Source organism: Manis javanica, chromosome 11 (assembly GCF_040802235.1).
Source record: "Manis javanica isolate MJ-LG chromosome 11, MJ_LKY, whole genome shotgun sequence".
NCBI classification, from domain to species: domain Eukaryota; kingdom Metazoa; phylum Chordata; class Mammalia; order Pholidota; family Manidae; genus Manis; species Manis javanica.
In genome coordinates, this window is record NC_133166.1 from 24,596,214 (window position 1) to 24,621,796 (window position 25,583).

Here is a 25,583-nt window from a genome sequence, read left to right on the forward strand (position 1 = left end):
TTAGAATTATACATTGACAATTTATTTAATCAAATTATGGTAGTGCTTCTGTGGCTGTGGATTCAGTTATATAGCTTGTTGTGTGGAGAGGCAGAAGAGAGAACAGAGGGAGGAAACATAGTTATCAGGGTAGCATAACACCATGCCATCTACTATGTTGTTACTCATAAATTAAACCAGTAATTTGAACTTAATGAATCTGTTGAGTATACACAGTATATATCAGTCTATTATTTCATTGTCCTTCTTGGATCCCTACATTGTTCAAAAACCTCCCAGTGAGCTGGGCATTTATTGCAGCTGAATTTTCCTATGAACCTTTTTTCTCATATAATTTTGCTAAGATCCGATTTCGAATCTGCTGGCTCTTCACGGAGTACACAATGGGGTTCATTAGAGGAGGAACCAGAAGGAAGGTATCAGCTATGATGACCCTAATAACTGGGGAAACCTTATTGGCAAGGCGGTGCAGGGCAGCCAAGGTGACAATAGGCACATAGAAGATGAGCACAGCACAGAAGTGGGAGATACAAGTGTTGAGGACCTTGAGGCGGCCCTTGTGTGAGGAGATGCCCAGAACAACTTTCAGGATCAGCATATATGACACAGAAATGCACAATAAGTTTAACATAGCCATTAGAGCCACAAACAGTCCATAGATGACATTGACCCTGTTGTCAGAGCAGGCCAGCTTCATGACATCCTGGTGGAGGCAGTAGGAGTGGGATAGAAGGATTTTCTTACAGTATCTCAGTCTCTTTAGAGTAAAGGGGAAAGGAAGGATAAGCAAAAGACACAGTGTAGCAAATGCAAGGCCGATTTTAATAATTCTGGCACTAGTCAGGATGGAGGTGTATCTAAGAGGGTTGTAGATGGCTATAAAGCGATCGATAGACATGATAAGCAGAACTGATGACTCCATAGCTGAGAATCCGTGAATGAAAAACTCTTGGGCAAAGCAGGCATCAGGGGAAATTCCAGTGGCATTGAACAGGAAGACTCTCAGCGTGGTGGGAAGGGAGGAGATGGACAGGCCCAGGTCAGAAACGGCCAGCATGGAGAGGAAATAGTACATGGGCTCATGCAGAGAGGTCTCTGTTTTTATGAAAAAGAGGATGGTGCAGTTTCCCAGGATGGCAACGAGGTACATGAGGCAAATGGGGATGGAGATCCAAATGTGAACATCCTGCATCCCTGGAATCCCGATGAGGAAGAAGGTAGAGATTTCCACGTCAGAGGTGTTAAGGGCTGACATCGCAGGAATATGAGGGAATCAGGACATGGGTGTCAGAAGAGCTTTTTCAATGGCCTGAATTAATATGCTTATATGTATGTTTGTTTAGGTGTTTGTTTATTCATTTGGTCAGTGGAAATCTTGTGATCCTCTACAATACTTATTAGGACTAAAACAAAACATTTATAAAATATAGAGAGTAATAATATCATGTCACATATAATTAGGATAACAAGAGAAACATGAATATAATTTTATATCACATATATTCAGCCATATATATACTTTTGATGTTTCTTTAGCCCCAGTACACAGGAAGGAAACAGAAAATTTCTCAGGTCTATTTCTTAGAGCATATTAGGGTAGTAATCTCTTATAATGTGGAAACTGTATGTAGGTTCAAATCAAGAACATCACACTACATTTGCAATTGCTTAATATTTGGCCTTTGTCATATTCTTTTCAAAATTATGATAGGAAAATTTGATATTGATATTCAAATTAATGTATTTGGACTCCTACCTCATCCCATAGAGAAAGAAACTATATCAAAATATAATATAAACTTATATAACAAACCTAAAATTGTGAAAGTATTTGAAGGAAACATGGTAAACCTTCATGAACTTGTGTTAAGAAATGGCTTTTTATGGCACCAAAAATACAAAGAAAAAGAGGAAAAAAATCAGAAACTGAAGTTTAAAAAAATTGTGTTTCAAGGATACCATCAAGTGAGGCAACACACAACCCACTGAATGAGAGAAAATATTTGCAAATCATATATCTGGATGTGCATCCAGAATTTAGAAAGAATCCTTACAACACCTTATGAAGATGTAAAAGATCATTGGGGAAATGTAGGTCAAAACCACAATGAGATAACATTTTGTACTGATTGGCTGTCTAATAAATATCAAAAGAACAAACAATAACAAATGTTGGCAAGGATTTAAAGAAAGTTGAACCTTTGTACATTGCTGGTGGATTCATAACATTGTGTGCCAACCTTGGGAAGCAGCTTGGCAGTCTCTCAAAGTGTTAAGCATAGAGTTTCCATATTACCCAGAAATTCCACACTTAGATATACTTCTAAGAGAAGTAAAGATATATATTTTAAAAACAAAACCAAGCCTCATACACAGCCCAATTTTCCATCAACTGATGCATGAATAAACAAACTGTTCTTCATTCATGCCATGGAGTATTATTTGGCTATAAAAATGAAGTACTGAGACATGTTACAGCAGGCACAATCCTTGGCAACATTATGCTACATGTAAGAAGACAGTCACAAAAGACCACGTATTGTCTTATTTCCTGTGTATGTGACATTCAGAATAGTCGTTCATAGAAACACAAAGTATATTAGTAGTTTGCAGGGGCCTTGACCTTTCAAGGTGAAGGGTCAAGTGGTAGTGACGAATAGTGGATAAGGGATTTCTTCTTGGGTTTTTGAAAATACCAATGACAGTTGTAGAGTTCTATGAATGTACTAAAGCCCATTGAACTGCATAATTGAAAACTGAATAGGTGAAGGGAATAAAGAGCTGCAAATTTTCAATAAAAAAAATAAGTCATGGATATCAAAGTACAGAATAGGGAATATAGTCAACAGTATGGTGACTGATGGTAACTATGCTTACATGGTGAGCATTTTGTATGTAATTACTGAATCAGTATATTGTACACCTGAAACTAATAGCTGTATGCAACTACTCTTCCGTTAAAAAATTTGCACTTCATGCTATGTGAATTAAGTCTCAGTAAAGCTGTTATATAAGTTTCTCTAAAATACTTACCTTTATTATTCTTTTAAATGTAAAATTTGCAATATGAAAATAGCACTTTTTAGGAATAGTTACCTGAATACTTGGTATTTCATCCCTGTAACTGGGGTACAAAGTAGACTAGTCTGAATAATGTCTAGGGAAATTTGAGGATAATTGAGATGGCTAGCCAACCACTTTAGGTTCAAAGGTACATGACTTTAGGTGCCAAATATGATATATGAAGTAGGAATGCCAACCTGGGGTCATTTTGAAAAGATCCTTCTGAGGCAGTAAGGACATGAGTTGAGGAAATTAAGATGGTCAACTAAAACCTCAAAGTGGCAGTGAAAGATCCCCCAGAAGAGTCTATGAAGGTTGCAGAGGTACCCGGGAGAAAGAGGTAGCCTTAAATAGCCCAGACATGGGAAGCCTGAAGCTGTTTTATAACAACGCTAGTCAAATAAAAACTCCTGTCTCCAATTTTTTCCCCTCTATTCCTGTACTCCAGCATCTGAAAGATCGTCAGCTGGACAGAGGGAGAAGTGGTGAGGGAGAGAGGGTTACGAGGACGAACATCATCTCTTCCCCCTGGAGAAAGTGCTATTTGCAACTCACCTTGACCTGGGAAAAGGGAGAAACCTTACTTTTGACTGAGGACGGAAGCAGTTCATTAAACATTTTAATTATTAGTTGTATTTTTTAAGTTAAATTGCCATAAATACTTCTCTTACCTAAATATTACCTGAAATGTCTGGTACTGTCCCAGTCTATATGAAACATCCAGGAATGGATGGCCTACATTACAAAAGTCAAAAAATGACAGGAGAAGTTACAATAAACAATAGTTTTTTTTTCATGAAACCCCATAATTCCTACTTATTGTTATGTTAGAGAAGCGTATCTGAACTAGAGCAGAACAGAAACATGTATTTGTAGTTGTCCAATTAAGGATTTTATAAATTACCTGGAAAATTTATAGTATTGGGAAGTTATAGTAGAAGCACACTTAATATTTTACATGTGTTTGATTACATATATTCTCTGGGGTGCTAAATACAATGCTTTTTATAATCATAATGGGTTCACAGATTGGGAGTTTAAAATTCACACTTATTGTAGAATACACCCTATGATTTGGTAAGGGCATAGGAGTTTTAGATGAAGAGAAATGCTGCCTTCCTAAAAAGGAATTTTTGACTCCCATTAGGAAAACAATGTGGATATTTTCTGTGAAGTGAACAGAAAATAGAAAAAATATGGGACTAAGCACTTATCATAATGATCACAATGTAATCATTTATAGAGACCCCCCAAGTTGAGGGTACAACTTTTCATTCATTCAGTGAATATCAGTGTATATCAAAATGATATATGGTTGTATAGGATACTATAAGCTAGAGGCAAGAGGGAAGGCGGCCACATTATCAACAAAAGCACACTATGAACTGAGCTACTATTACTGTCATTACTGAATTAGCTCTTGATCTGAAGTTTGTGGATTCATTTCATGTGGTAGGCAGGGCTAAAACAAACAAGCAAACAACAGCAACAAGAATCAACAACTGGCATGCCAAGTAGGAGAAACCACGGGTGCTGCTCAAGTTTTATAATATTCAAAATATCAAATCTGTCTAAGGTTCCCTATTTAAAATAAAAATATTACACTATTACATAAAAAATATGCATCCTTGAAAGAAATGATTACTTTGCATAGATCACTATACTCTTGCATTTCAAATCATCTTCTGAAGTAATAACATGTAACCTGGAAGCATTATTGTGTGTGTGTTTAGGGGCTAATTAATCCACCTGGTAGTAAGAGGACTTAAGTTGGGGAGTAGGGCTGTCTAAGAGGCTGAAAGTGTGTGTTCCTGGCAGGGGACAGGGCAGGGCTTTGCATGTCTTGCAAGGTATCTGACTTTGGGAAGTGGGGGTCATTCTGATTTTCTTGAGAGAAGATAGAAATACTAAAATAACATTATGGGAAGACAAATCTGGCACCTGGCACAAAGGCACTTCGTAACCGCTGTGTACACATTTGATACTTGTGGCGAGTGCCTTCCAAACATGAATGGAATAGCCAATCAATCAATTACTCATGATATGATTTTCTTTCTGCCTGCTAATTGCATTTAAAATTTGAACAAATCCACCCCTACATGATTTATTAAAATCCATGAGCTTATAGATAGCTTTTTGTTTGAACAATATATTGCTTTCTTGTTTATCAAGAAAGGAAAATATAAAGATATAAAACTAGTTAGAAGGATGCTAAGTTAGAAAAGACAATGGAGACAGAAACTCCAAGTGGTCGTCTTTTTCTTTGGACTGATGCGCACTGCGAATCCATACTCTCACATATGTGTACCTAGGAATAACTTAGAGTAACACGTAAGGCAATATTTTATCCTTGGAACACACCACCCCAGAGCTGGTTCCAGATATCTGGCTTTGAATTTCTTTCTATGATGAGATGGTAACTCTGGCCTAGAGCCTACTTGGTTTTCATGAGTTCCCAGGACTATGAACCTCCACCAATGTTTCTACAGAAACTGTTGGACTTTTTATAGGGTTAGGCTATTAAAATCCATCCTAATCACTGGAAAACCACGTCAGACAGCTAATATGAAAAGTGCTTGCTTGAGCTGGTGCAAAGGCAGCTGTGAACATCTGGAAACTTACCAGTAAGTTGGTAGTAGGTCACTGGACCACATATCATTGTAAAAAGGAAGTGGAGGTGGCATGCAGTTATCAGTTTAACTGCTATGTAGGCACAACAATTCATCCTGACCTGTAGAATCTAGCCCTCCCTGATGCTTTCCCAAAGGTCCAGAAAGCTCTGTAAATTCCAGCTCAGCAGGCTGGAGGAAGAGGAAATTCCCTGTAGGTGAGCCCTCAAAGGGGATGGAGCCAAGGAGACTCACCCAGCCTCCTGCGAATGGGAAGAATCAATCCTTTGAGGAAAACACTCCTCAGGCCTCTTCTGCTCCCTCAGGCAGAATTAGGCTCTTTTGTTCTACCAGGGAGAGCACTGTGTGAAGCATCTGAGAGCAGTTTCATGGTGTATGATATCTATGCCTTTATGTGTCTGCCTCCTCCTCTAGATTTTATTCCTTTAAACTTGTAGGTGTTTCCTTATACAAATTGAGAAGGTTTTGAAAATTAATTTTCATCTAACATCTTCAAGGCCAGTAGTTTTCAAACAGGGATACATGTCAGACCTCATGATGCAGTTTTATAAAATCTAGATTTCTACTACAGAGTCACTGAACTGCTTTACTATATATAGTTGGTACAGGGTTGGTATTTTCTTGTATATTATGTATATTGTATATTAAGTGTGTATATTGATATATAACAATAGTGTGGCTATTGTTATATATCAATATTGTTTCCACTGTAAAAATTATGCTTATTCATTTTTATATATCAGATGTAATATTCACTGTCCTTAAATATAGGCTATATCATTACCATTAGAGACATTTTGTTTAAAACTTCTTTTTTTGGTAATAGCTTTATTATCTTGTTTTGCATGCCAAGGAAACAACCAAATTTACTTGTCAGTTACATAATTTATTAATCAATTCCCAGTAAACTTCTTACATTTGAATGGTAAAAATAATAAATTGACAATGGCCATTTTAAGATAAATTTATCCTCTCTTACGTTAGCTTAATGATCCTAAAATAATAGATAGTTTTTGTTTGACTGATACATTCATGAAGTTTCTGCAACAAGCAACAGGCTGGAGTTTTGTCTTCAACAGAGAAGGACTCTGCTACAGTCCATGGTGAAGGACTACACCAAGTACATTAAACTTCAAAGAACAGACTCTTGGGTAATTTTCACATTATTCCAGTGGGCTTAGTAGCGATTTCCAAGACTCTTTTTAGTCAATAGATAGCTAGCTAGCTTCAGGAGACAACCCTAGATCCAGTGGAATAAAACCTAATTGCATAGGACTGAATGAATGGATTAGTAATATTTCATTGTACATGTTTAGAATATTGTTGATGTTTTATGTCCTGTTTTCTGAATATATAATGAGGCTTTTCTTTTTCTGTCAAGCTATTTCCAACTCATAATTATCTAGTAGACTCTGATTTTGTTAACTGAAATGAAACATTTTTGTTATAGCTGATTCTCATCGAATCCTCAGAGTTCAGAAACTCTCGAGTATCTTTGCTTTTCATGGCATGTTATTTGCATATGTATGATAAGAACCTGTCCTCTTTTAAACCAGGATGCATTTTGAAAAATTGGTTATGTAGCCAGGGCCTTTCCTAGAATGTCATATTTGAGAATGTTGCTCATTTAATCAAGTATGACTGGTTGCTTTTAAGGAACTAAAGCTAACTTTATAGAGTTTGTGCTGACAAAACCATCCTATGTAAATTAGCCTGTTACTTGGCTTACAGTCTAGCCCTTAGAGGTAGTAGGAAGTGATTTACACAGTAAGCCAAATACTGGGGTTTGGGGAAGAGTTTGAGAAAAGAAAATATTGCCAAAATATATAGGTGCTTGAAGGATGGAGACAGGTACTTAGTTATAGCTCCCTATCTTAGATATAGCATATAATGGCAGCTTTTAAACAACCAGTCTGAGATTCTGTGTGGAAATCTCCAGTATTACAAACTTAAGAAGATCCATCTGATAAATTAACATTCTTTCTGCATGTGTAAATAATGAGGTCAAATCTAACAAGGTTAGGTTTATCTTGTAGTCAAGAATAATCCTTCTTTGAAATTTTATTCTATTAAAATGGGGCACACTATAGGGAAAAGTGTGTGCCCAGTAAAAAACTATGAATTGTTTAGAGTATACCCTCGTGGATTATCTGATTCTGATTATGTGGGGATTCTGTGTTTTCACAGCTTTTCAGCTGTTTTCCAACTCTGTTAAGTTGCAGATACTAGTAGCAATCAAAGTAACTCATGGTGGTAGTAATCATGCATATAAATTCCTTCCAACTAGTATGTGTCCCACAAGGTGGAAGAAGCCATATTTATATTCATTTGCAAATTAAGGTCAACATTCCTATCTAGAAATGTATCTTTTATATGGAGTCCCTTTGAATTGGTTGTATCATTTGCAAGGTTCTGTCATTAAAATGAGTTAAATAAGATGGTTAATGGATGTTCATTTTACCTCTGTATTAAAAAAAATTACAACTTTGTGTTTTTGTCTTTTTCACAAATTTTTTTTTTTTGTGAATTAGTCTTCAGCTGGATTTACATTCTTGCACACGGGAGAGAGACAAATCACATACAGGATAATGAGTTATGGCATTAGGTAGAACTCCCATAGAAACATGTAAGAAGGAAACTTTCTGCCATGCATAACTTATAAAGTGATATTTAAAGCTCAGAAGGAAATATTGAAATGAATGAATGAATGAAATTTGTGCCATTTTGTACCCTCTGCCTGTGTACATATTTGTGACATTGGATCCATGTGTGCAAGTCACTGCCCATTTCAACTTAAGTTGAATAAAAGGGAAAACTATGTGTTGAAGAGGGATATTTTTAAAGAAGAGGCAATCTTCTGTCACTTCTGATCACTATCCAGTTGTCATATAAATGTATACTGTTAATTTTCAAATAAACACACAGAATAATACTTTAAACATGATGAACATATCAAGCATATGTCGTGTTCATAAGGCTAATAAAGCAAGCTGGGTGAAAGTGGAACCATAGATATTTTATGTTTCTGTAAAAGCTCTAATCCAAAATCCTAAATCCTAAACCAACAAATCTGCAAGGCTGATTCTTTAATGTTAATAAACATATTGAGAGATGATATCATCATAATATATGGTATGATTCCTTATTGATTCATTCTGCTTGTTCTATGTCATTTACTGATTGGGTTTTCACTGTAGTTCAGAATCCCTGTCAACCATGTTTCTGACACAGCTTTCCTAAGACCAAATTTCTTATCTGCTGGCTCTTCACACAGTATACAATGGGGTTCATCAATGGAGGTACCAAAAGGAACACATCAGCCATGAGGATCCTAATGATTGGGGAACTGTGCTTGGCAGACCGGTAAATAACAGCTAGGGACATAATGGGCACATAGAAAATGAGCACAGCACAGATGTGGGAAATGCATGTATTGAGGACCTTACGCCTTTCCCTCTGTGATGCTATGCTCAACACTGCTTTCAGTATCAACACGTAGGACACAAAAATAAATGTTAAGTCTAGGATACCTGTGAGAGCCACAAATAAGCCATAGATGACATTGACCCTGTTGTCAGAACAGGCCAGCTTCATGACATCCTGATGGAGGCAGTAGGAGTGGGAAAGGAGATTCTTCTTACAGTATTTTAGATATTTTAGAGTGACAGGGAAAGGGAGGATCAACAAAACATTTTTGAGAGAAAAAGCAAGCCCAATTTTGGTGACTCTGGCACTAGACAGGATGGAGGTGTATCTCAAAGGATTGCAGATGGCAATAAAGCGATCAAAAGACATGATGAGAAGTACTGATGACTCCATAGCTGAGAATCCATGAATGAAAAACTCTTGAGTGATACAGGCATCAGGGGAAATTTCTGGAGCATTGAACAAGAATATCCTTAGCATGGTAGGGAGAGAGGAGAGAGACAATCCCAGGTCAGAGAGGGCCAACATGGAAAGAAAGTAATACATGGGTTCATGCAGAGAAGGCTCTGTTTTTATAAAAAACAAAATGGTAGAGTTCCCCAGGATGGCAATGAGATATGTGAGGCAAATGGGGATGGAGACCCAAATGTGAGCATGTTCCAACCCTGGGATCCCAATCAGGAAGAAGGTAGAGATTGCCACTTCGGAACTGTTGAAAGTGGACATGCCAGGTAGGGAATCAAGATGAGAGGCTCAGGAGAGGCTTTCTGCACGTAGACGGACTCAAATGCTTGACTCTATTCTTTTGCGATCATTGAAGGCTTGTGAACCCAAGTGATATATGCATAATTCTTAGATACAAATCTAAATGAAGAAAAATAGAGAAGTAGAGAAGTAAACATCAATAACCAGCAAAAAAATGAATACTGAGATAAGAGGAAAACAAATTGATATCAAAGTTGAATCTTACAACAAATACAGATTATTAAAGATATAAATTCTTTGCAAGGACTGATCGGTCAACTAAGAAAATGATACAGGTCCTTATTTTCCAGTTCAAGAACTGGAGACTTTTTAGTTGTTTATATTTTTTTAATGTAAATAAATCTATGTACTGTTAACAATTTTTTTAAATGTCAAAGAATCAACATAAACTTCAGAGACAAGTAATATATTTTTATATAATGTCCTTTAATGTAAATATCTATTTTATTTTCCTTTTTCCCATCCTCTTGTATGTCTCTCAAAAATACTCAGTTTTCTCCATAGAAGATTTTACATATTTTGTAAGATTTATTTTTAGAATCCTTATGATGCTATTGCTATTATTTATAGGATCATTTATTCTCTATTATTTTTCTATTTTTCTTAATGATAACTCATCATTAACTTATTTTGCCCGACACAGTATTTTCAACCAAAAAATCTATTTCTTTACTTTTGATTATCTCTGCCATTATAACTTTCAACATTGCCTATTCAGCAATATATCTAGTTGGAAAATTTTGAACCTTCTCAGTCCAACTTCCCAGTTAGTTTGCTTCATATCTACAAACTCCTCATCTGTCTCTGTTGCATTTTGGTGCATTCCTTAGCGCTGCCTTCTCACTTACTAATTCTGTCATTCATATCTGGTCTCAAATGTATTCCAACTATTGGGTTGTATTTCAATTACTCTATTTTTCTTTTCTAATGAAGGTTATTTTAATAACGTTCAGTTTCAACTTATATCTATCAATCCCCACATGATTCTTCATTCATTTTATTGTTATTATGCTGCCTTTAAATTTGAGGACCTTAACCATGTCTACTTCAAAATTCCTTTTAAGTTGCTTTACCTTTTATTTTCTCGTTAGTGAGTATACTTACTATTGAAATTGTAGAACTTCTTTCTCGGTGTTAATCTTCAAATTTGTTTTGAATTTTGCTTGTAGTCTCATTTTGAGTGGAAATTTCCTTGATTGGTGATTTATTTTGTTCATGCCCCATGATTACATGTGGTAGGTGGCTTTTCCTCACTCCTGAAGTGTATCAATTGTACCAAGTCTTTATGGTTAAGGGATCTTGTTTCCAAGGAGAGCTCAGTACAGTTTTGCCCATTTCTTTTCCCCAGTGATCTCAAGACCTAGTTTGTCACAGCCTTGGGCTATGATGATAGCTGTTGTCACATGTGGGTTGAAAGCTTCATGTCCCAAGCAGAGTACCATAGGGTCCAAGGGTAGGCTGCCCCAAAATGTGCCATTTTGGCATATTGATTGGAGAAACAATCTGTGCAAGAGGACTACCCGACCCTCCCCTGTACCCCATGAAACCAGGAAATAAATCTCCCATGTGAAAGTTACCCTTCCTGCACCAGGAGGTAGAGACATCTTATCACCAAACTGAGGAAATGAAGATCTGAGAAGGCTGCATAAACAAATCTTGTTACTTTTTTAAAAAACTAACTTAGTGCCCTTCTCTAAATGCTGTTTAGAATTCCTTACTAATTGAAGGTCCCAAACATAAATTTTCTTTGTCCTATCAATTTCTCATAGATTTATTGTCTCTGTCTAATATGTATAAAAACTCCCTGCTCTGGTCATTTCTTTGGGTGTCAATTTCATATTGGGCCTCTGTGCACACATAATGAAACTTGGGTATTTTTCTTTTGTTAGTCTGTCTCATGCCAGTTTGATTCTTAGACCAGTGAGAAGAACCTTGAAGGGTAAAGGAGAATTCCTCCTCTGCATAGCACCTCAGACTGGCCTCTGGTCAAACACCGAGTAGTGCATGCTGAGTCTCACACAGGCACAGAGCTGCCAACCACCGATAACGTTTCTAGACCAGAAGCCAGGTTTTTGTATGTTCAACTTCAACAAAGAATTATGTGCTTTTACTCTGCACCCCATCTCTCTCTCTCCCTCTCTATCATCTGTCTATTATGTGTTCTCTGTTTGTCTCTCTAAGGAGCGTGGTAATGTCTTTGTCATTTTTATATTGTGTCTATTGTATAATGTTTGGTGGAGAGTGGAAGTTGATATATCTGATTTGGCTCCCTACACTACATAAAATCTTCATATATCTTAGAAATATATAACCTGTTAGAACTTAGGTTCAGAAAAAATTATCTTATTTAGAATTATTTGATCATCTGCCCTTAGAAAAATCATAAATTCATATTCTAATTAATTCAGTAATACAGTAGAACTAGTTTCAGGTTTCACCATCAGTCCTTGTCATGAGGGGTTTGATAATCTCTCTCAGATCTGAGATATTTAGGCAGCTTCTTAGTAATATTAGGTCACTATTTTTATTTTCACTTATATATTCAACTGTTTTTCTACTGTATGATCCTGTTGCCATGATGGAGAATTCTTAAAAGTTCATGTCCCTTTCTTCTCAACTATTTCATTTCTGCAGGTTTTCTCTCCTGCAATCTCAAATTTTAATCACTGTAATCCACCCTCAGTTTCTGAGGTTTCTGAACTACTTCTTGTCACGTCCTGTATTTATACTGCTTTCTGAATAGATTTTCTGGACTGAGCCCCATCTCCTGTTTCCCATAGTTATATTCCTCTGCCCAAACTACTTCCATTTCTGGGTTGTCTGTAAATATTGTAGTGACATTGATTCCCCTTAAAAATTAGATGTCTACATTTATTGTGGTGAGCACTTAGTAATTCATATAATTGTTGACTCACTGTATTGTACATCTAAACCCAATATAATTGAGTATGTTTCAATTTAAAAAAATTCAGCCAAGTTTGAAAAGGAGCAAGATGTCAAGGAGACAGACGATTAAAAAGAAACGCATAGGTATGTTTATCGCAGCACTTTTTACAATAGCCAAGATATGGAAGCAACCTAAGTGCCCATCAGTAGATGATTGGATAAAGAAGATGTGGTACATATACACAATGGAATACTATTCAGCCATAAGAAGAAAACAAATCCTACCATTTGCAACGATGTGGATGGAGCTGGAGGACATTATGCTCAGTGAAATAAGCCAGGTGGAGAAAGACAAGTGCCAAATGATTTCCCTCATTTGTGGAATGTAACAACGAAGCAAAACTGAAAGAACAAAACAGCAGCAGACTCACAGACTCCAAGGAGGGACTAGTCGTTACCAAAAGGGAGGTGTGTGGGAAGGCAGGTGGGGAGGGAGGTAGAAGGGGATTGAGGGGTATTATGTTTAGTACACATGGTGTGGGGGATCACGGAGAAGACAGTGTAGCACAGAGAAGGCAAATAGTGAATCTGTGGCATCTTACTACACTGATGGACAGTGACTGCATTGGGGTATGGGTGAGGACTTGATAATATGGGTAAATGTAGTAACCACATTGTTTTTTCATGTGAAACCCTCATAAGAGTGTATATCAATAATACCTTAATTTAAAAAAAAGAAATGCATAGGAATTTCTGGACTATATAATAAATAATGCACATAAAAATAGAGTGGGGGCACAAAACAACTTGGCACCTGTAAGGTATTTTGTTCACCTTATAGTTTGGAAAATTCTCATTTCTAGGAAGGCAATGAATAAACTGTTGCTACTGTGACTAATACCACTGTGATATCTGCCTACCTGCACCCTAATCCAGTTATGTCCATTACAACTACCAGCTGTCCGTTAGACCTAAGTGTTTCACAACTTGCAAAATTGCTTCTGATGCTCATCTGAAAGTGGTGACATAAATGTTCAATGAGAAATGGGAGTTTTATTCCAAGAGGGATTGTGCAAGAGTTTTGCTTGATTGGTCTGTGTAACCATACAGTTGAGTTATGGGAAGTTGTTTCCCTACAGGATGGATGACGTGCAAGTATGTGTAATGTTACATTTGTTGAATTAGGTGAGATGTTTGTGAAGAATGTTTTGCTGCCTGGGTCCCTCTTCAGCCTGGCTTGTCTGTTAAACACACATATTCTGTCTTTATGTCTTCAGCCTTCCCTGTCAATGTGTCCACCCCCACTTCAAGCCATTCCTCTTTGGTCCTCTGACATTCTCCTCCTGGATGTTATCTCCAAAATTTCTCTCAAACTTCATATTGGTTGCCAATAACTTGATATGTTTTGATATATAGTAATCCCTTTAATAATTCTGAAACTTTTGATCAGTTTAAGCATTATAAAATGGGTTATAAATCACTGTGCACCAAATCCTATTAATAACATTGTGTCCATATCAGTTACCTCAATAGAATTACAAGTATTTGCTTGCTGATTAATCAAGAAAAAAAAGTAATGAGAAAATTTTCAACTAGCACATTATTTATTCTTCATTATCAACCTTACTTCTGAACTACTAAAAAAGAGTATCTCTCTCTTTAGAAAATTGTATGCCTCTTGGGAAAAGCTATTTTATTTGCTTTGAAGTGTGACATTTTTAGAGAGTCTAGAGGAAACTGGAATGTGGTACAGAAGATTTTCCACTACATTGTTTTAATCTCAGAAGGATCTACTCAGCCTTGTTCTCTAGTTTGAAAAATTGTAAAATCATGCAATTTAAGTAAAGGGATACAGACTTTCTTCCAAGGATGGAGTTAGAATAAAGTTGATTTTTTATGTGGAAGTCTTTTAATAAATTTATAAATTGTTTATCAGTTCTTCATGTTAAAAGTAGGGCAATGTTTAATGTAGTTAGGATGGTGCTACTGGGACTTTTTCAGGTCTGGAGCATATCCTGAGATTGAAGCAGGTATTAAAAAGTAAAATCATAACATCTTAGTAGGAATAAGGTACACATCTTAATGTTCTTGATTAATGAGATCCACAGCTAGAACATGAGCATTTTCAGGTACTTACCCAGTTGTTGGCCACGGCATTTACACTTTGGGGTCAAAAAAGGGATGAACCGAGGGTGAAGTCACCCAGTCCTAGTTGTTAGGCACAGGGTTGATCATGACACTTTGATTCCAGTCCTACCTTGAGGCCTTTTTAGTATAACAGGTCTCTGGAGATAAGAGCTTAGGAGTCTATAACCAGAGGGACTAAAAAGCCCACAGATAAGTCCTTATAAATTATTTCAAGGAGAGTTTAGCTGAATTCCCTTTATGCATATGTTAGTCACTTATGGTTAATGACCTATGAGGCTCTCCTGCATCAAGCAGAATTAATTGCTCACTCACTGCAATTTCAGGGCACCCAGATGCAGCCCTTCTGGAGCACTTGTCACATTTTATTTTCTAGGACATTATGTCTGCACTGTAAGTGAGTTTTCAGATTCAGTTTTGCTACTTGCTAATAAATGCAACATGTGCCTTATAAAATGTATGATGTTAGTCTTCTTTTCATGTTCAAGAGCATTTGAACTTCTTTTTTAGAGGCCAGTCAAGTATGTCCTTTTAAAAACAGCTCAATTATTAGTTTGTAGTCAGGTTTTTTGTATTACAGAATATAGCCTTTTATTGTGATGTGCATGCAAATATATTTTTCCTCTTGTGTCATTTGTATTTATCTTTGTAAAGATGGTTCCATTGCTTTTTTTGATTCAAACACAGAGGTGAATGTTTGCATGCAGCTTATGTGGACAGTGTTCTCACATTGTCTGTGGGGAAAGAATGAAACAGAACCACGAGAGGGAGAAGTTGAACTCCATGCAGTCTTAACAGAGGCTACACTCAATCCTGCAGAGCTCTCTGGAACTAAGATGACCCTTTAGAATTGCTCTGAATTGAAGAAAGGACCTGAGCACTTTTAAACCACCTGTTGACTGGTCATTGGCTGTGGTCTACCCACAAAGAGTAGATATGACCTTGGGTAAAGTGTCTCTGTTCAGAAGAGAACAATGCTCAAGAAGGACTCAAATAATATTGTCATCTGTAATAATGCCAGTAGAGGAATGCTTGCTTTGTGCCAGAAAGACAAGGAGGTCTGGGTGACACAGCACAGTGTCAACTTTAGTTCACCCCCTGCATGCTTGGATCCATGTACTTCAGTCACACATTCTGAAAGCTGCTTCTCCATGAGTCATATATTTGTATTTTTTAAATTAGGAACTGACAAGAAGATGGCTAGTGGGATTATCTACAGCTCCTTACAACTGCAAATGTCCTGAGACCACAACTGTTAACACATTATTTCTCTCCTCTACTATCCATTTTTGATTCCTTTTGCTCTCAGCTAGCACTTCATCCTTGACCACCATAATTTCTCAAACTGTGGCTTTTACAATTGTCTATTTACTATCTGTTTTGTCCATTTGAGCTTCTGTAACAAATATACCATAAACTGGATGGCTTAAACAAGAAACATTTATTTCTTACAATTCTGGAGATTGAGACATCCAAGATCAAATGTTGGTAGACTGGGTATCTGGGAAGGACCTACTTCCTGGTTCATAGCTAGCAGACTTTTTGTTGATGTATTACATGGCAGAAAGAGGACTAGAAAGTTCTTTGGAGTCTCTTTTATAAGTTTACTAATCACCCTCTCAGTGTCCCCACATGCTAATACCATCAGATTGAGGATTAGAATTTTAACATACAAATTTTCAGAAGATGCTAATATTCAGTCTGTTGCACCATCAAGTCCATGCAAGTATGAAGGGATGCCCAAGGATCACCTAATACCAAGCATATTCTTACTTGATGCATTAGTCATGTTCTCCATAGAAATAACCAATAAGATTTATATTTATTAGATATTTATTAAAAGGAATTCACTCACATAATCATGGAGGCTGAGAAGTCCTAAGATCCACAGCCAGCAAGCAAGCTGGAGACCCAGGAGGTCTGGCAGTGTGGTTCCAGACCGAGACCAAGGCCCAAGAACCACGGAGTCAGTAGTGTAAGTTCTAGTCCAAGAGCAAGCAAATTCAAGACCCAAGAAGAGCCAGTGGTTCATGTGGAGTCCAAAATAAGGAAAAAACCTATGTCCCAGCTCAAGGTAGGCAGGCAGGAGGGGTTTTCTCTTACTCCTAGGAGGATCAGTCATTTTTTCTATTTAGGCCTCCAGCTGGTTGGATGAGGGCCACCCACATTAGGGAAGGCAATACATTGCTGTATTTTGAAAATGCTTTTTCTCCTGCCAGCAAGGTAGTTTACTCAGAAGGAGCTGGGAAACAATTTGTACTCACTGGAAAAGGTTTTGGGTATAAGCCAGACTTCTCAGCCCCAGGCATCAGATGGGAACAATGAAAAGGGTGAAAGTATAGTTGGGAAGGGGAGCCAACAGGGGCTCCTATTTTTCTCATAGCTCTTCATTTGTAAAATAAAATGTAAAATTTGCTGTTCTTGAAAACTGGTTGAAATTATAGCTTCTCCATGTTCAACACCCCCAACATCTAACTGCTCAAAAAGTATGAGCCTCAGACAAATAGCACTGGTATTACCTAGGAGCTTATTAGGAATTCAAAATATTAGGTCATCAAAAACCTACTGAATCAGAATCTGTATGTTTAACAACATCCCCAGGTGATTCATATCCACATCCACATCACTTTCTAAGAAACACTGCTAAACTTCCAACAGGTGCTTCTTATGTGTGGCTGAATTGTTAATAAGTCACTCATTTACTTAGGTAAGCTAGGCCTTAGCATCTGGCACTCATTTACTTGAGTACTGGGTCAGTCTTACAGGTGGCTGGTCATCTAAGTCTGCCCTATCAGATTGCATGGTGCACCCTGGGAATGCCCGCAATGTGTGGCCCCCAAGGGGTGCAGCAATCTCTTTGAAATCAACAGTCCAGTTCAGTGATTAAATGTTCTGCTTTCAGAGTAAAACACTCTGTCACTTCTATACATCCCTTTGAGCATTGTGATTGTCATGATACAAAAGCCTCATTTTCTTAAATATAAGGTGAAAAGTAACAAAACTACTTCACAAATGGTTGTGTTGATGAAGCGAAATAGTGTATTCTTGACACAGTACACATACTTAATTTTTATGATTATTGTATGTCTGTGTGAATGCAATAATAATTACAAAGCAACTCTTGTCAATTGCGATTTACTGTATACCAGATCCAGCGTTCCCATCTCCACTACTGTCATATTATATGAAGGTGATTCCTTTCCTTAATTTACTGATAAAGAGAAAAAGGCTTATAGCGTTAAAAATTTGCTTAAAGCAGATCAGCTTTTTTATTTTATTTTATTTTATTTTATTTTATTTTGTTTTGTTTTGTTTTGTTTTGTTAGCAGATCAGCTTTTAAAGAACAGAGTTAACATTCATACCTATACCTGTGTGATTTCAAAGGCTATTAGCTGAAACCTTATGCTGTGTACATATACTTCTGTGTGTCTTGCCAGTGGGTTTCAGCCCCAGGCAAGTCTGCTATGGATTCAGTGTGACCAAAGAAAATGACAGCAAAACGTTCTTGGGGTGAAAGGGTTATACTCAACTTTATTTCCAGGTGGCAGGTCAGTCACTAGAATCCCATTCACTCAGAGCAAGTCTGCATGCAGCAAGCCAGTCTCTGCCTCTGGACCCCTCTGTCTGCACAGCCATCCTGAATAGCCATCATCTGGGCCTCTCTGCACAGTCGTCCCTCACAGCTGTCCTCTGGGCCTCTGTCCTCTGCACTGCCACCACTCCTGCCTCTGCTCTGCTCTCCTGCAACCATGCAGCCCTGCCACCATGTCGCACCCAGAGCACTGGGTGGAGCTCCTTTTATAGAGTCAACAGCCATGTATTGCCCACAGGTATGCAGTGAGCTAGTCAACCAGGGCCAGGTGAGAATCCTGGCCACAGGAACCCTCATTTTATCCACACTGTGTCTCTCCAACTTACTATCAATGATTTATTTTCTAAAACATGTTTTTGGCAACTTTCTCTTCCTGTGTATTCCAAAATCTCTCCTATATGGGTCTCATATTTTTCATATTCTGATCTAGGTCTTCACTATAGTGGGTCTCCCCTTCCACAATTTCTTTCTCTCTTGTCCTTTTAGCTTCTGAGGCAAAGTAGTAGTTGTCTGTGATTAGGAAAGAAATGGTTATATAGGTAAAGCTGTAATAAATTATTCCTGGGTCTCTGCTTTTCGTTTTTTTTCCTCTCCATGTTTTAAATAATAAAAGCCTCTAACCTGAGGTATATCAGTGTTTCCTTGGCCAAGACTATGGGCAAATATCCTGAGCACCATCAGGTGTAAAATAAACATGCAAGTAAGTCCCATGGCTGCTTTCATCGCCCTGGCAGGCTGACCACTCTGTCAACCCAGAAGGGGCAATGACGACACCAACCGATTCAAAGAAAGGACAGGCTAGCAGTGTGAGTCACTGGACACTGCCGGCCTGGCTATAAAGGCCCCAAGGCCAATGTTAGGTGCATGGATTCAGGCAGAGGGACAAAGGAGCATTTGCCATGGCGCCTGCCATCTTAAAAGCTGCTATTTTTCTGCCTTGGTGTCTGGCGCTCCCAGTGCCGCCTTCTGCAGACCCTAAAGGACTGGATGTCGTTAAGGTAGGACCATAACATCACATTAGGACTATTGCAGGCTGTTTTTCATATGTGTTATATGCCTACACATTACTGCATAGTATACAGACAAATATATTAATATTGCCTTTCATATCACTTTCTTCAATCTATAAGTTCATTTCTTTTTCTTCTGATTTTAAAAGTAATTAAATCATTTTATGGCCCATAAAAGGGTGGTATTTATTGTGGTAATGCCTAATTCAGCCTCAGTGCACTATTAGCCTCCTATAAGTCTTGGAATGGACTCTCAGGTATCTGGATCTCTGAGTCTGTTAGGTGGCTAAGGATCCAGGGAAATGATTCAGGTGACCTAATAAATGTCTTTCCTCCTGACTGAGAAATCTCTCAAACTGTCTATCACATATTTTCAAAGTCCTCAAGAAACTGAAAATTTGTTACAATCCTTTGAAGCATCCCAAATACCTGAAACTCCTTATAACTGGCTTTAGTCAAATACTTTACAATGGTTCAGGGACTTGGCAGAATTTACTGCTAACACTTAACCCAGAAAAATATGGTAAGTCATATGCCTCTGAATGTCCAGCCAAGGTCACAATAAAATAAAGGCATAAAAAAGCAATTTTATACAGTTATGGGTTTATATCAAGTACTATCATGAGAACTGTGGTATAGACCAAGTTGGATTAGGCATGAGCATTGCCCTTAAAGTGCTTCAGTCCAGTTAGAGTTCAAATATTGACACAGAAATCCTGACTATAATAAAAGGTGCTATTATTTTTTCTTCAGAAGTTGAAATTCAGTGTGCCAGACTGGCAAGAAAGTCAATAGAGACAGGGAGTAGGTGGTGGATGAGCTTTTTAAAAGTTCATAATGGAATGGAAGGTATAAATTTAAATGGACTGTGTATGCAGAACGGCCACAGTCTTGCCCAAGCAGTCAGATTCTGTCCTGACTGAGAAAACCTAAATCAGTCAAAAAGACCCAAGATCGTCTTCCTTGGGCAATTCTCCTCTAATACTTTTTCATAATCTTTATTCGTGGGCCCCTCTACCCTGAAACTTGGATGCTTTATTTTTGGAGAATTTTTAACAGATTATCTAGGTCACTTTCATTCTGTCACCCATGTGTAATATTAATTTCCCAGTGATAAGAGAATCAGGGATAGTTGCTATCAATTGACAGAGACATTTGGGATTTTAAGAAGGCCAGCTAGACAAGCACTTTCCCAGGTCCTCAGTGAGGAAATGCTCTGGGTTGCTGGTCCTGGAAGTTCACCCTTTTTATCTCTAATACTCATCCCTTCCTGGTCTCTTACCCAGGACTATATCCATCAGTTTCTCCTGAACAAGGAAGAGTCTCCACTGCTTACCCAAGAGGAACAGTTACAGCTCCTGCAGCAGTTCCGCCAGGAAGAGACAGACCTACTGAGAAAGCAGATGCCAGAGTTTCTGAAAGAGCCCCACTGTGGAGTGGCTGATGGGGCTAATGACTCCTATTTTCACAGAAATTCTAAATGGAAAAAGCACACTCTGACCTACAGGTGTTTGAAGGCCTGGAGCATTAGTGGGGAGCTTCTCTCAAAGGACTTCCTACAGTGTCCCTCCTGGAGGCATCTCTCCTGTCCTCTGCTTTACCTGGCAGTCTTTCCAAAACCCCCAGTCTCCCTCACAGAAGGCACTTCTACCAGTTCTCACTCCAACCTCCTCAGATCACCTCTTTAGAAAGTGAAGTCTGACTGCCATCCTCTGGTTATGAATCCACTATTCTTCCCTTAGAGCAATTCTCCTTTTCCTACTCTCCCTAACCTCCTCCCTTCTTCAGTGTGTGTGGGAGGGAGGCCGGGGGGAGGGTGTTTAGAGTGTATAGTGTTAGTGTGTTTTTGCTCCCCATCTAGGTTACTCTTCCTACTCGGATCCCAAGCATATTGCAGACATCCAAAGCAAAGCGATACTGAACTTTGTGGAAGGCTGTGAATTTCAAATGAGTTCACACTGATTTTTTTTTCACAATTACACTGTGAGGCTGTGGTTCTCAGACTTTAGTTTACATAAGAATAATGTGGGTAATTGGTTAACATTTTTAGAAATCTGTATTTTGCAGGTTTAATTCCTTGGGTTTTTTTATTTGGTTTGTCTGGAACTTAATTGATTTATCCCCAAGCAGAGTCATTCCTTTTTAGAGCTGGGATAATTCCCATACATCTAAGCTATTGCACTTAAAAGATTTCTTCTTTCAGTATTATCAACTACCCAAAAGACATGAATCCATCCACGGTGAAAGACATTATGCGTGATGCAGTCACCGTCTGGAGTAATGTGACATCCTTGACCTTCCAGCAAGTGAGGAATGAAAATGCAGACATCAAGATTTCTTTCTGGGAATTTGGTAAGAAACTGACACGGGAGGGAGGGTGTAGTATCCCATGTAAAAGGCAAATGGTTTCAATTGACAATAAGTAATAAACAAAACCCCAGTCACCTAGTCCAGTTTCTGAGCAAAAAAAAAAAATTCAGGCAAAATCCTATTGGAAATCCGTGTCTATCAAACAGGAAAGACATACTTAGGGTGATCAGGCAGTAGGTAGGGGAGGGGATGAATTGTGATTTGAACAGAGTAAGGGTTCATAAGGGTTGGGGACCATGTGTTTTCCTATCAAAAGGGAATTGTATAGCCCTCAAATCTGTTGAATTGCTATTCAGAGTTGCCCCAGCCTATCTGCAAAAGCCTTCAGAAAGAAAAAGCCTGTGTTTCCTCCTGTCTCCTCCATTTTGGGAAGAGGTTTTTATGTCTAACCTGTAACTTTCAGTCTCTGCCACCTTCCCCTCTTTTACCCCAGAATTTGGGAAGCAGCTTGATGTTTGGTGCCACTCCACTCCTCTCATAGATGGCGCTATAGCCTCACACACCTCCATCAGTGCCTGGAGCTGCATGGTACCCTTAGGTGCTGGCTTACTTAAGACCATTCCTGCCCTTGCCCTCGACCTCCTGTTGTGACAATAGCTCTGTCCTTATCCACAGACCATGGCGATGGTTGGCCCTTTGATGGGCCAGGTGGTATCTTAGGCCATGCCTTTTTACCAGATTCTGGAAATCCAGGAGTTGTCCACTTTGACAGGTCAGAACACTGGTCAACTTCACACAGAGGTAAAGACCTTATGTGGGGGAGTGCTAGAATTCTCTGGGAGCTCGGGGATTGGTATGAATGGCCTCTCTTTGGGCCTAGAATATAGCAAAGTGGGTGCGGGGGAGGATTCAGGGTGGCCACGATGAAACAGGAAGACTTGGCTTAGAAATTGGTCTCCTCGTGGAGGGGGAGGAGGTGGGATCATTTCTGAACAAAGATGCCCTTATAACAAATGATGTGCTTTCCTCTCTCTTTATCTCTTTGCTTCCATTTATCAGTCTCTCAGTTTTCTCCAAGTGCTTGTTCACTGCCTACTTAATTTGCCTGTATATTTTGCCAGTTTATTTTCCACCTAGATTCTTTCCCTCATTTCCAATCTTCTTCTTGCACTCTAACATTTGCTCTTTCCTCCTATGTTCTTGCTTTTTTTAATCCCTCCTTTTTCACACACTTTTGGCTTTCCCTATGCATAGTGAATTTTTGTCCTCTTCAGGTTTTAATCTATTCTTGGTCGCCGTTCATGAAGTTGGTCACTCTGTGGGCCTGTGGCACTCCAGGAATCTGGACTCCATAATGTATCCCAGATATATATATCGGGACCCTAGAACCTTCCGCCTTGCTGTTGATGATATCCAAAGAATCCAGCAACTGTATGGTCTGTGCCAGCTGGAAGGGAGGGTACCTGGGCAAGAAATTACACTTGGAGTTTACTGTTTTCTTCTGTCCCCATAAGGGTAATGATGTTAATCTGAATGCCCGAATGCTGGAACATTCCACTTGGCATTTCAGCGGCTTCACTGGAGGAGCTCGAAATCATTGGAGCAGTCTTGGGGCTGCTTGAACCAAACCCTGAAGAATGGAACCTTGCCAGGGCAACTGAGTCAAAGCTCAGAACACTTCCACATCACAATAAAGATGGTTTGGGGGTAAACTTCTGTTCTTGCAATTTGGTATGTCTCACTATTTGTTATGTTCAATCTCTGTGATCAGCGTGAGAGAGAAGAGTATAGTAGCATGGAGAATTCTAGGAGAGGGGTCCGTGGACCTCTTGAATTAGCTGGAAAGGTTAAGAAAAAGTAAGATTAGGAATAGACTTTTGTGTGTTAGCACAAGGGTAGAGTTTGAGGAATGTCCCATATGCTGTACTGAAGGAGATTGCAGCTAGGAAGCAGCTGTGAGGATAGTGGCATATTCACTTGTTAGCTCTGAGACTGGGGGAGTTATTTCATCTCCATGATTCAGTCATCTACTGTCACCCGGCTAAAGGATATAACAATTGTAATCCTCTTTAATCAGTCCTTGGCAGCACAATTTTTGGGTATTATGAATTATTCTTGTTGAGATATTAGATATAAATATGCCCTGCTAAGCCCACATCCCACTGCCCACATTTACAGGAGGAAATCCTGTATGGCGAGTATGCAGTGTGCGGGGCTGACTCATGTAATCACAGGACTGAAGGGTTATCCCTCTCCCCAGCCAGGCATAAGCACTCATCTTCCAAGTTTAGAATCAAGACAACTGGAGAGATTCTCTGATGCATGGGGTTATTCTTCCTCACACAACAGCCTTTTGGTAATAAGGAGCATGAAATTGTTGGGAGGGAATTTGGTTCGGAGACACAGGGACGTCATACTGAAAACAAAGCCAAGAAAGGGCCTGCCTACTGCTAGACAGGCGGACTACTGAAGAGCATGATGGCACAGCTGCGGTTCTGCCCGCGTCACCCAGGCAGCAGGAACTTGCAAGGCCAAATCAGAGCCCTCAGCAACCCCTCCCTACTTGTCTACAGTAGGACAGATAGAAGGCAAAAAGTGCACACTGTTAGAAAGGGGAGTGCAAGCAACCTGAGAGAGGAGGTGCGCTGAAGGGTTTGGGTTTTTATTGGACCTTTTGGGTAGGGGTCAGAATAAGGCATGATGTATGTGTAAGACCCAATGGCCTTATTCCAGTCTGTGCTTCCCCCCAGTGAGGAGACGAAGGCCACGGCAGATCCATGCAACAAGCAAGAGGTTTATTGTTCCAGCTAGCTGGGGTCCAAGTGTCTGCCTGACACAGCGGGTTTCAACAAGGACCCCGAGCACTCAAAGCCAAGGGTTTATATAGCATTTTCAAAGCACTTAACTCATAGTAATTTTCTACAGCTACACGTTATTCTTGCAAGACATACATCCTGGGGTTAAGGGAGAGCAAGATAAGACCACTCCTCAAATGTCAGGGCGGTTCCGCACGATAAGTTTGGTATGTAGGGTTTACTGACCAAGGTTAGCTGACCAGGGGTCACTGCTGCCTGATTCCGGTGCTCATGATTGATTAACTTGTTTTTCAAGACCTTACCCAGTTCCAGTTTTTCTTTTTAAGTCACACACACTCAGAAAATGGCTTCTAGGCCCTTAAGATGGCTACTCTTATGCTAACTTATTTCTATTCTTACATATGCAGGTGATTCATAACTCCTTTGAAGTTTTATCTTAAGAATAGGGTTATTTGGGTGACTGTGTTGACCCGGATCTTGGCATTCTTTATCCACATAGGTTCATTTACTCTTCAGAGGTCTATATCCTGTCCTGGTTACAAGGTTACTTAGTTGATTAACCGGCTGGAAGAAGAGGAAGAACAGCCTCCAGATTAAGTTAAAGAATAAACTGGGCCTTTTTTGCAGGCTAAGTAGATTTTACAGTGGCACGACCCTTGTCCTGTTTTCCTGCCCTTTGAAACTTCAACTTATTAATTAATTAACTCTGTGAGTCCTTTCTGGCTCTCTGGCTTTATCTGGTTAACTCTACGAGTCCCTTCTAATGGGCTTTACAAGCGTTATTCTCTGTCCTTCCTGCTCATGTCTGTCTTTCTGCCTAACAAAATGACAAAATTGAGTTTGGTGGGTAAGCTGAAGTAAAGACATCTGCCTAGGGAAGTGAGACTAGTATATTATATATATTATTTCTAAGATGGATCAGGAAAGACTTACTATAAG

At 38.9% G+C, this 25,583-nt stretch overlaps 3 protein-coding genes across 3 annotated transcripts; 1 reads left to right on the forward strand and 2 right to left on the reverse strand.

Moving 5' to 3' along the window:
* Positions 1-310: 310 nt before the first annotated feature.
* Positions 311-1,255, reverse strand: LOC108391884 (olfactory receptor 51A4-like). The gene has a single exon (XM_037000994.2). The coding sequence runs from the start codon at positions 1,253-1,255 to the stop codon at positions 311-313; it is 945 nt and encodes a 314-aa protein (XP_036856889.2).
* A 5,361-nt stretch (positions 1,256-6,616) lies between these two features.
* Positions 6,617-9,976, reverse strand: LOC108391888 (olfactory receptor 51A4-like). The gene has a single exon (XM_017651758.3). The coding sequence runs from the start codon at positions 9,843-9,845 to the stop codon at positions 8,904-8,906; it is 942 nt and encodes a 313-aa protein (XP_017507247.2). The 5' UTR covers positions 9,846-9,976; the 3' UTR covers positions 6,617-8,903.
* Positions 9,977-19,387: 9,411 nt separating this feature from the next.
* On the forward strand, positions 19,388-23,528 carry MMP26 (matrix metallopeptidase 26). The gene is made up of 6 exons (XM_037001010.2): positions 19,388-19,506; positions 20,805-21,025; positions 21,722-21,870; positions 22,504-22,629; positions 23,103-23,264; positions 23,343-23,528. The coding sequence occupies exons 1-6, from the start codon at positions 19,408-19,410 to the stop codon at positions 23,345-23,347; spliced, it is 762 nt and encodes a 253-aa protein (XP_036856905.1). The 5' UTR covers positions 19,388-19,407; the 3' UTR covers positions 23,348-23,528.
* Positions 23,529-25,583: the final 2,055 nt, after the last annotated feature.